The 12,500-nt window shown below is 41.6% G+C and overlaps 1 protein-coding gene across 1 annotated transcript in view; it reads right to left on the bottom strand.

The window, feature by feature from the left end:
- RELN (reelin) overlaps positions 1 to 12,500 on the bottom strand; it is a 346,725-nt gene that overhangs the window by 316,235 nt on the left and 17,990 nt on the right. Inside the window, exons 2-6 of the mRNA XM_085894992.1 lie at positions 12,432 to 12,500; positions 12,049 to 12,187; positions 11,841 to 11,911; positions 7,179 to 7,211; positions 2,450 to 2,519 (exon numbers count right to left, since the gene is read on the bottom strand). The exon at positions 12,432 to 12,500 is cut by the window's right edge and continues 57 nt beyond it. Of these exons, the coding sequence (XP_085751118.1) occupies positions 2,450 to 2,519; positions 7,179 to 7,211; positions 11,841 to 11,911; positions 12,049 to 12,187; positions 12,432 to 12,500 (382 nt within the window). The remainder of the gene's footprint in view (positions 1 to 2,449; positions 2,520 to 7,178; positions 7,212 to 11,840; positions 11,912 to 12,048; positions 12,188 to 12,431) is intronic.

Here is a 12,500-nt window from a genome sequence, read left to right as displayed (position 1 = left end):
CCACTCCTCTCCCCGAGGTGGGCCCATACCCTCCCTCCATCACACTTCATCTTTGGCACAGGGCTCCTGGTGTTACATTGCGTTCCGAGCTCCAGCTTCACCGCATAGCCCCTCCCCACAGCATTGCTGCCAAGTCCCCACACATCCCTCTCTTCAGCCCCCTGGCAAGCCCTCATCTCCCATCATCCTCGCATCTCCCGCCGCTTGTTTTCTGGCTCAAGCTTTTATTTCCTTTATTCTATTCTTCATCGGATATCTATGGATTGTTGATGCTACTCTTTCAATTTATGAGATGGAACCGTATCTGTTCTGATGGTCAATTTTTTTTCTTCAGCTGGTCTATAAATATTGCTCCCTGCCACACATCCCCCACTGTTCATGCAAAGAAAACACTTTGCAGTGGAGGATGGTTTCCTTCTCCTCGACACTCCAGCTTTCTTTATTTTAACTTCTTTCCTGGAGCTTCATAAAATTTTACCGAGACAGGTAGCACCTTTTCAGCCTCTTGCCTCAGTGCAGATTTCTGTCTCTCCTGTCTCTCTGTGAGATGATCTTCTTTCTCACTCAAAGAGGTGCAGACTTTATTCTTCACAGCGTACATTTCGGCTGCTCAGTGCGGTTACATAGTCACAGGGCTCCACCTGTAAGGGGTCTATGTCCCTTTAGTGCGTGTGTGTGTGTGTGTGTGTGTGTGTGTGTGTGTGTGTGTGTGTGTGTGTGTGTGTGTGTGTGTGTGTGTGTGTGTGTGTGTGTGTGTGTGTGTGTGTGTGTGTGTGTGTGTGTGTGTGGGCGCGCGCGCATGCATCTCCTACACTCGCTTTTATTAACTGGAAATGGAAGGAACTTGACACCTCTCATCCACAGATATTTCTCATATTTTCTATATTTTCGTGAGTGTGATTTGCATCCAGGAACACAACAATTATGGCTAACCATTTTGAAATTACCACTCTTTCGTCTAAATCTTGAAATTTATATTTGAAAGACTATTTGACTTACAGATTTTGACCTAGCAAAGGCAGGTTAAAAGTGCCCAGTCTAGTGGAAATAAGTCGCTGAAACCACACACAGCACACGCGCAAAAGACCTCATTTGTGTTTATACATCATTTCAAATGCTCTGTATTATGCCTATGAAGTTTGCTGATGGTGTGTGAAGTGGTGAGGAAAGAGCGAGGAAATGAGAAGATACACATACATTGTGCTTTTATTTAAATCCTAGACGGGTGATGGGATGGTATGGAATTTGACTGGACTGGAGGGCTATAGAACAACAACAACACAATGGAATGGTGCCAAAAACTATGCCAACCCGGCTGACATAGCCATCAAGGATCAGTGATGGGATGGTATTGGATTGCATCGGATAAGTAGCAACAACAACCAAGATAACAGCAGCATCAGCAATCTGTGATGGAAAAATTAGATACCATATGTCGAATTGTAAGAAATTTTAAATTAAACATACGAGGTTTGGTGTTGACAATGCGTAAAGCAGTGAGAGATGAGAGGAAACAGAAAGACAGACACCATCCTCATATTTGTACTAGTAGTAATGCCCGGCGTTGCTCGGGCAAGCAATAAAGCCTGGCGTTGCCCGGGCTTTCTTGCAAATTTCCTTAATAGCTGTTAGCAGTTAGCGGTTAGGGGTTAACGGTTAGGGGTTAGCGGTTAGGAGTTAGCGATTAGGGTTAGGGTTAGCGGTTAGGGTTAGCGGTTAGGGTTAGGGTTGCAGTTAGGGTTAGGGTTAGCGGTTAGGGTTAGGGTTAGCGGTTAGCGGTTAGGGTTAGGGTTAGGGTTAGCTGTTAGGGTTAGCTGTTAGGGTTAGGGTAGCTAACCCTAACCCTAGCACTAACCCAAACCCTAACCCTAACCCTAACCCTAACAGCTTGGCGTAGCCGAGGTAAACAGCGCCCGGGGCAAAGTGGAAATTTGCGTCCCCCGTAGGCCTTAAACTTGAGTGGATTTGAATGGAAAATCCCATAAGGGATATCGATTTATCGATTTTTTCGAATATCGGAAGTGTTATGGAAAAAATTTATAGCCAATGACCTAAGTTGGACCAAAAGCCATAATCATACCGAATTTGAATGGAATCCGTTGGAGTTTGTGAAAATGCATCAAAACGAATTTTGAGGGGCCTCTTAAGGAAGACAATAATATCATTAGTACATGTGCCAAATCTTGTTTCATTTCATGCAGTAACAAAAATCTGATGGTGGAACAAAGAAAGGGGCATGCCAAAATATTAATATAGATTTATAATAATCGCATTTCATGCAGGATTAGCTTTCATTTTTTGTTGTTGTTGTTGTTGTTATTGCACTGACCACACGTGTCTTGTCATTTTTACTGAAACACAATTTCCTTCCTTTTTGATTAAAAAAAAAAAAACACAAGTTACTCAATATATTCTCTCATAATGTTTCCAGAAGAACCCAACACTGTACCATATATTCTTGTCAAGAACAGCATCTCCATGGAAATCTTCTCTCAAGACCACAGTTTTGCCATGTGCCTCTGCGAAACAAAGAAAATTTTAGAGAACTCCAGTGGTACGTTGCAGCCTTCATCACAGCACATAATAACCCAAACTGCCAGACGTGTAACTTGTTAAAGCAATCAGTGCACATGCTTACACACGGTGTGGGGCCAAGAGTCAAGGGACCCACAAAGGTAAACACCAATGGCAAAGGTTCTCCTAAATTAAACCACTTGCCATTTGCGACCTGCACATCATTACACCATTGTTGCTTTTCTGTGATGGTTAGTTTGACTGGAAATTCGTCAAAATATGCCTCGTATTGATGGAGCACCAGAGGACATGGCCCTCTGTGTGAACTCTGTGTTTCTATGTTTTACTATCAGCTGCTTGTCATAGCAAGCAAGCTCGCTACTATCAGCTGCTACTCATGGGCTGCACTTGTACAAACAGGATTCTTTGTGGGAAATGTGAGAAATGTAAGTATGAGAAATTATAAAATGATTCTGGCAATTTTATACTGCCAAAGATATTACAAAAGAAACTTTGTGAGAATTAGTCCATAAATAAAGGTTGTTGTTTTTTTTTGGCTTGAGGACACAATCCTGGATGGATTGACACTGACACACGATACTCAACTTGCTCATTTTTCCCAGCAAGCTGGTCCTCATTTCGCCAACTCGAAAGGATGACAGGCTGAGTCAACCCTCCTGGTATTGTTTTGGCATGGCCAGAGTTTGAACTCAGTTTCATTTAAAATACATGTTCAGAAAATACATCTAAACATCCCAACCTTCCTCATCGAACAACCACTACTCGTATTCCTAGTTCAGCTCTGAGAATTCAGCCATTAAAACTATTAATTAGACTCGTATTGAAACAAACAGAAATGGTAGGAAGAATAACGAGGTGAGAAATAGAACAGGAAGAGCAAAAATAGGGAAATACAAAAAAACTTCAACTTCAATCCAGGAGGGGAGGCCATTAGGCCTATCAGGCCTGAAAAATCATGCCAACATTTTATTACTCCCCCATCCCCACTACTTCCAGATACCTATCTAACTCAAATGTAAAACTTTCCACTGACTCTACTGCCACTATCCTTGCAGGGAGACTATTCCATGCATTCACTACTTCATAAGGGTTAGTGTACAAGTCAAGATGTTTAATTTAACATGGATGGATGATCCTTGTGTCATCAGGGAGATAAGGCTGTTGAGGCAGTTTCATTGAATTGAGGGCACAATCCTGTGTTGCAGTCCTGAAGTGGATGAAAAACCTCTGCCTTACGATCATCCTAACTCTCCTCTTCTTTTCTCTTAAACTGTAGCCTCTTGTCCTGAAGTGTCCATTCTGCTGAATATTAATTCTGCACATATTTTGTTTATACCATTCATTATCTTACTTTTCCTTTTATGAAAGGACGTTGTCTCATCATTAAAGGAATTAATTCCAGTGTTCTATAAACATCTGCCATTACATCAAACAAATCCAAGCATGCCTTTCAAATGGAGTGAAACAAGGAAAACTGTTGCATCATGATGTGGTCGTGTCACGATGCTTTCAAGGATTGTTTTACTGTCAAATAATACTGGTGACGACAAATTTCAAAGAGGGGAGTCCTCAGCAGACATTATCATCTGCAAAAGTCATGGAAAACTTGGACAAGATCATTCCTTTGATCATCAAATGTGATGGCAAATATGAAGTATAAGAAGGAAGAATGTAAAAAGATTTGAATAATACTAAAGTCCTTCTTCCTCAAACAATTTAAAACAAGTAAAGAAAGACATAAAATGTCATAGCCGTTGTTGTTTTGGTAATTTTGCCAGAAGGAGTTAAAGGGCTAGCCCATTTTTATGTACAATTAAATGGCCGCCAGTCTAACAGTCGGCCATCTTTGATCAGATCACAAAATAAAATGAGGTGGACATGTATGCCATCATATACTGTGCTTGTGCCAAGTTTGAACAAAATCGGACCATACATGTCAGAGAAATGGTTGGGCACACATTTAAGTAACAAAATGGCTGCCAATCGGCCATATTTGATCTAATGTTGAAAAACAAATGACGTGCATATATAAGCCATCATTCGTTATCCGTGTGCAAAGTTTGAACAACATTGGTAAATGTATGTCTGAGAAATGGCTGAGGACGTGTTCAATATCAGGTTTTTTAAAAAAGTAAAATGGCCATAGGTCGGCCATATTGGATCTGATGTCAAAAAAAATGACGTGCATATGTACACCATAAATTGTTGTCTTCTTACCAAGTACTAATAAAATTGGTCTATACATGTCCGAGATAGGGTTGCAGACAACACGCACGCATGGACACGGAAATCGAGACCAAATCCATCAGCCCCCGTTTCAGACTAAGTCCAGTGCAACAAAAAAAGACATTTGAACATGTGACAAGGCTTATCCACTACAAGGTTAACATACTATTCAAAAAGATTCAAGGAGCAACATTAAAAACCTGAAACACTTTGTACAACAATAAGCAACAGCAACGAACTCAAAGTATTTCATGGTAATATAATTTCATCACAGCGATTTGAGGTCAAAATCATTATGTTGTGTGCGTTAGTACCCATTAATAGAAGGTCAAAAGAGAAGTATGTATGTATGTGTATATATATATATATATATATATATATATATATATATATATATATATATATATATATATATATATATATATATATATATATAGAAATATATATATATATATATATATATATATATATATATATATATATAGAAATATATATATATATATATATATATATATATATATATATATATATATATATATATATTGGAGTATAATGGAGCCTGGTGTTGGCGCAGTGGTTAGGGCAGCGGCTTGGGATCCAAAAGGTCCTGAGTTCAATCCCCGTTGGGCCACTGAATTAATACACCAGGGGGTTGACTCAGCCTGTCATCCTTCAGAGGTCGGCGAAGTGAGTACCAGTATACTGGGCCAGTGTATACCACGGTTAAAATAGGTGTACCATATCCCTGTGCCGTAAGAGGCGACCAGGGTTGCGTCAGGAAGGGCATCCGGCGTAAAACATGTGCCAAATCACTATGCAGATCATACGGATGATCCGCTGTGGTGACCCCGAACGGGACCAGCCGAAAGAAGAAGAAGATATATATATATATATATATATATATATATATATATATATATATATATATATATATATATATATATATATATATACACATATACACACATGTGTGTGTGTGTGTGTATACTGTATATACATATCGAAACATGTGGAGTGAGACGAGAGTACTCCCCCGATCTCCATTGGACATAGGTGTAGGACTATGTCCAATGGAGATCGGGGGATTGCTCGTCACACACGTGTTTCGATTTACCTGCCGATCACATCACATGCCTTGGTTGAATGGTTTGCATGAGCGGGAACAATCGTCGGGGTGGAAGATGGATGGTTCTTTGTGGATTATGCGGTTTTACCGTGTGAGACATAATCTGCGGTGATGCTCACCATAACAGTCAGGAGGTAGGACGTGCGTCTGATGTGTGTGTGTGTGTGTGTGTGTGTGTGTGTGTGTGTGTGTGTGTGTGTGTGTGTGTGTGTGTGTGTGTGTGTGTGTGTGTGTGTGTGTGTACATATATATATATATATATATATATATATATATATATATATATATATATATATATGTATATATATATATATATATATGTGTAAATATATATATATATATATGTGTAAATATATATAACGGAATTCATGGTAAATTCTCCAACCTTTAATTGAACAAACAATGACTCAACAGTTTCAGTTAACAACATGTGCTCAAGCCATATGCACCCATTAACCTTTCTCAATGGTGATAAAAATGATCTTAACATCCCCCTAAATACCCAAGGGTGAGGGTGAGCCAAGAAAGACAACCAATCAAAGCACGTATCACGTCACTCGCGCATACTGACTGTTAACCAATTTTAAAAACCATCAACACATTAATGGATCAAACAAAAAACTCAAATAAACCATTTAGATTACACAAACAAATTTCAGATAACATGAGAAAATAATCGCTAACTCTCATTGTAAGTAAACACGGTCAGATGTCATCAAGCATGCCGTTAAATGTATGTAAAAAGTAAATTCACAACAGTATCATTATAATGGGCAAACGTGGCCATGTGCGGTAAAGAGGTGGGGGAAGGGAGGTTGGGGGTGGTTGGAGGAGGGAGGGGGGGTTAGTCCTGACTAAACAGCCGGGGTGGCGTACTCGGTGGAATCCCCACGCAAAGTCCGGGATTTCCCAGTGAGTTTAACGCAAAGTCCAGGATTCCCGGGTGAGTTTAACGCAAAGTCCAGGATTCCCCGTTGGGTTTATGCAAAAGAGGTCCAAATGTTCTAGGTAGATTAACAGTCAGAATGCATGAGTGACGTGATACATGCTTTGATTGATTGTTAGAAAAGTACATAAAGAAAAGTGAAATTAAAATGCAAAATAACCAATCAGAAGCTTTTCAAATGCAGCAAGAGAAGCGGCTGCTATAAACGAGAGACAAACAAACGCATGGACAGACACCATGGTTCGCAAGATTGGATATGAAAACTGCATTGTGCAAGCTGGACATCCATCATGAGAGCAAACAAAAATAAAGGAAAGTGAGAACGTTTTCTGATTCATGACATACCAAGCTGTGGAGTCATCAGTGTGAGTGTTGGGGCTGTGGGAAGAAAATATTGCGACAGGATTATTTTTAATGAATGTACAGTAGATTTCCATACAATTACTATGTCACAAAATAAAAAATAAAAACATTTTTTCCAAGAGCTGATTATAACACCTCAAAAGTCACAGCTGCAAATGGCAATCAAAATGGCATCCATATATGACATGTTATTGTCGTACAAAGGTCTTTGTTCAGCAAAAATGCCCTTTTCAAACCGAAAGTTATTGTGTACCAGGCCATAGTGGGCCGTGCAAAGCAATGGCAAATCATGCAATGTCGGGCTCTGCGAAACAGTTGCAAAGTGTGCCATATGGAGCCATATTAAGCAATAGCAAACCATGTCATGCCAGGCTGCACTGAACAATTACAAACGGTGCTACATCAGGTGACGCGAGTAATGGCAAATGATGCCAGGTAAAGCCACAGTAAGCAAAATTTCAAACTATGCCATGTTGAACAATGCTAAGAATTACCAACTATGCCATACCATGCTGCATTATGTAATTGTAAACAATGCAATTGGACTAAACAAGCACCACAAAAATAGCTCGTATCTTCAATAAATTTCGGCAATTGTGAATCCCCCAAAAACCGTAAAGGCGTTAGGCTTTTTACCCTTAAAGAGCTATGAAACAACAGTTTCATTAAACATGCATCTTCTGCACAGCAAAACATTGGAAAATATTTAATTAGTCGTTTTTAATATGTTTTACAATAATCCTTTTTGGCTGCTTGGATATCTCGGAGGCCTGTTTTTCTTTTGAGCCAACTATCTCGCCACATTCGAATCTCGACCTAGCAAATGCTGTAGATCATCATACTGGTGTTTCAGAGTAGCATCCTTCAGAATGACGTTTAGCCGAAGGACACATCTCCTAGTACTGGTCAATGTACTTCTCTTTCTTATCTCAAGTCTGAACTCCGAGTACATATCTTTCTAATCTCAAATTTGAACTCTCAAACCTGTCTCCCTCCTGCAAATCCTGGTGGCATATAGTTAAATCTGTTTCTGGTGTACATTCCTCGTCTATCCCATTCCTTACCTCAAATGGCCGCACAGCTGACACTGCACGTGAAAAGACTGAATAGCAAAACTCTGTGTTTGCTTCTAAATGTTGTGTCCCAAACCCATTGCTTTCTGTACCCACCTTACCCAGTCCCACCCAGCTGTTACTGGACACTGTGTCTTTTTCTCCTAACAAGGTGGAGAGCTTGCTCTCAAACCTCGACTCAGATTCTGCAACCGGTCCAGACGGCATCAGCCCACGTGTCCTAAAAACCTGCTCTGTTGCTCTTCAACACCCTCTGTTATATTCACCCTCATTTGCTCAAGGTCATCTGCCATCTGCTTGGATAAAAAAGGTGCAAAAACAGATCCCTGCAACTACAGAACAATCAGCCTTCTCCCAATCATCAGCAAGGTCATGGAATCCATCATCGCTTCAGACATTAAATCTTTCCACTTCTCCAATGGCTTGATTTCCGATCATCAATTTAGTTTCAGACCAGGTCACTCTACCCTGGATATGCTGCTTCTGCTCTCTCAACAATGGATGGAGATCCTCAATGCCAGACATGAAATCAGAGCCATCTCCCTCGACATATCGCGTGCTTTCGATACGATCTGATACCCTGCCCTGTTCACCAAACTCTCTTCCGATGGTATCAAAGGATACACTCATGGCTCGCAGACTTCCTCTCCTGTCGCAGCCAACGTGTGGCCCTTAATGGAATTCTCTCATCCCCTCTTCCTGTCCAGGCTGGAGTTCCTCACAGCAGTGTTCTGGGTCCTCACAGCAAAAAGCACAGTTGGCCTCCTGTGCTTTTTCTGGTTTTCATCAATGATATCTCCGACTCTCTAGAAAATCGTCTTTATCTCTTTGCTGATGCCTCCACCCTCTACCATACCTGGATAAAATCTCTCTCTGCAGACCTGGATAAAAATCACAAGCTGGTCCAACACTTGAAACATGTCTTTCAACCCTGACAAATCTCGCACTCTCACTATGTCTCTCTGACAGGATTGTCTGGTACCCCCCACCCCCGCCCCCAAATACTTTCTCAACAATCCTGTTGAAGAAGTCCATTCATTCAAGCTTTTTTGCCTCACCATCTGCCATGATCTTTCCTGGGAAAGCCACATTTCCAAGTTGGCCTCCAAAGCCAGTCACCAGCTGGGCACACTACATCATGCAAAGTCCTTCCTTGACACAAATGAGCTCCTAACCATATACAAAGCTTTCGTCCACAGCCTGATGGAGTACTGCTCTCCCCTCTGGGCTGGTGCTCCCGCCTCTCACCTTTCTTGGCTTCACGCTGTGGAAACCAAGGAACTTAGGATCATTGGTATCTCTAGCGAGTGGCTGAGTGTTTGAGTCTCTCACTCTCTCACCGCAGGCTGTCTTCTACAATCTCCTCTCCAGCCTCGCCCCCCCCGCTCTGTCTGCGATATGTCACTCATGCATTCGGACGGTTAATTGCCCCCCCCCCGACCCCATATTTCCCAGGGCACTCAAGGTCTGCCAGCAACCCCCTTCTGGTAAAACTACCAAAATCAAGAATTACTGCTCACCTTCACTCTTTCATTCCTCTTTTTCCCCACCTTTGGAACAAACTCCCACACTCTCTTCAATCCTACTCTTCCCTCCAGGTCTTCAAAACAGCTATTCACTACCATCTCTTATCTTCCCCCAACCAATACCACGATCTTTTCTACCCCCGTCAATCCACCCCAAACCCACATCCTTCAAATTCCCTGCTTTCCTTTCTGAAAGTCCCTGTGGTGTCCATCCTGTTTACCCCTTGTACCCCGCTCCATTCCTCTCCCTTCCACAGATCTCCTCATGTCTCTGTTCCCCACTGTTTTGTCCTTCCCTCCCCCGCCCCTCTTGTCTCCAGCTCCTCTTGTTGTACGTTCTGTGTTAGCTCTCATACGAGCCTCGACATTGCATACAAAAAAAACAAACAAAAAAAATTGTGGATGTTAAATCCATCCTGAGCAAATTCCAAAAGCCTGTCACCTCAAGTCAAATGCATGCTTGGCTCGCAGGTTCGTGAAAGACTTGGGACAAAATTAAAAAGGAATAACAAGGAAATTATATGATAGAGGAAGCCATTGGGCCCATCCTGCCTGTGCCACACCAAAACCAGATTGAATAAATCCATCAAAATGACTTAATTTCATTGGTGGAATGAGGGGAAGAGTGGGGATGAGAACAGTGTGGCTGGCTCAGGGATATCACAATGGTGCCAAAATAAAAATGGGGGGAATATATCTATTAATATTTATCATAATTTTTTGATTATTTATCGATTTAGCTATCTATCTTAATATTTTATTTTTGTGGGGGAGGCGTGGGTGAAGGCAGTTTTCAGGCGAACAATACACAACACAAACCACACACTACCCCTTGACGGGACCCTCTCACAGACATCACAATCAGCACTGATGTACTCAATCACTCAACCGTACTCAAGCTACCTACTGCACAAGTCCTGTCAATATCCTTGTACCTCTCGATCTCCAATGCTTCTGGGTACAGATATAATCCCAACTTACCTGTTTACTGTTTCTACTGCCATTACCTTTCCATACTTTAACTAGTCGGTGAGTGAAAGACCCTTGCCTTAATACTGTCCTCACTCTCTTATTTCTTTTCAGGCTATGGCCCATGGTCCTATCACCGTCGTTTTTTTCTGAAGAACTCTTCTGCATTTATTTGTCGAAACCCTTCATTATCTTAAACATATCTATTATATCCCCTTGTAACTACCTCCTTTCTAATGTATAAAGTCCAGTCTCCTTCAGTTGCTTCTCAGAGTTAAACCGAGCTAGGCCTGGAATCAATCTAGTAGCCCTATGCTGAACCCTCTCCATGCAGGCAGAGGCAGTTATGTCCTTCCTGAGATGTGGTGATCAAAAATGCACATAATATTCCAGATGAGGCCTCACTACATTCATGTCCAGTGCTACCTCCTTTGATTTATAATTCATCTCCCCATTCATAAAACCTAAAACCCTGATAGCTTTAGCAAGAGCTGCCTGCCACTGTGCTGTCTCCTTATCCCCCGTATCTATTACCACCCCCGGATCCTTCTCCTGTGTGACATGCTCCACGTTTTCCCCATGCATCATGTAATCTCTATTTTCAGTATTCTTACCCATCGCCAGAACCTTACATTTATTGATGTTAAAGTGCATCTACCAAACCTTTGCCTTATCTGTGAAAGTACACAAAGCAATGTCACACTGCACTCAGAAACAGCGTGAATCATTTGAAAAGCCGTGATCACTTTGAGTGAATCCAAGTATCTGAAATGATTTCCTGAAAACCAAACACATCTGTTCTATGTTGCTTTGTGGAGTGGAAAGACATCAGTGGTTTGAATACTGTAGCAGAATTCATGCAGTTTGGTCAAACATACTGGAGTGGAAACCAAACAGGAAAAATGAAACAAAAAACAGTGCAACAAAGGCACGTGGTTCCATCCGATCGCCTTCAAATATTTCCCCTTGCTTCCTAGATGATACTCTTGATATAACAATTAAGCTTACACGGGCAAGCTCTTGAAAAGCGGATCAATTAATGACTTCAATACTGATCATACATGTAGTAACCTTACCTCCTTGCTCACATAGTTGCTGCACCATGGTGTCTTTGAAGATTACTTGGCCATGCAGCGTAGCTGTGGCCCTGCAGAGACATCATCACCCGGCACTTCCTTTCATTTGAGTGCCTGTCATTTTAATACACATGCTCTTCGTGCCATTTCAATCGAGCACAATAAGTACGGTTGAATTATAGGGTGTCCATGAGATTTTATAACTCACATAAAGCTCACGCAGCCTGTGCCTGTTGGTGGGGCCTCCCACACAAAGCTTAGGGATTTCTGAGGGTGCGGTGCCACATGCGAAGTCACAATGCTACACACAAAGCCTGAAGCAAAAGGCTGTGGGCCTGATACAGCAGCTGCCAAGATAGGGATGAATTAGCAAAAATCTTCAATAGTCCATCACAATCTTCCTTTCCCATTCATCATCTCCCCTGTTCATTGTCTACCTTTTCAACATTTCAAAACACACTGTCTCATTCTTTCTCATAGACAAGTCAATCAACAGAGTATAACAAAAAGAAGAAACTGCAATGGAAACTTTTGAGTAACGCTGACACAATTGAGGATCAGTCGATTATGCCATGATTAATACCACCTTACCCAAGGCAGGAGCAGATGTCCTGGGGTTGTGGGCGAGTTCGGGAAGTACGCGGGATGAAGGTTCCACCG

This window comes from Eptatretus burgeri, chromosome 9 (assembly GCF_056783735.1).
Source record: "Eptatretus burgeri isolate ZD-2024b chromosome 9, Ebu_testis_v1, whole genome shotgun sequence".
NCBI lineage: Eukaryota > Metazoa > Chordata > Myxini > Myxiniformes > Myxinidae > Eptatretus > Eptatretus burgeri.
The sequence above is the reverse complement of the archived record's forward strand: the minus strand, read 5'-3'. Positions and strand labels throughout refer to the sequence as shown.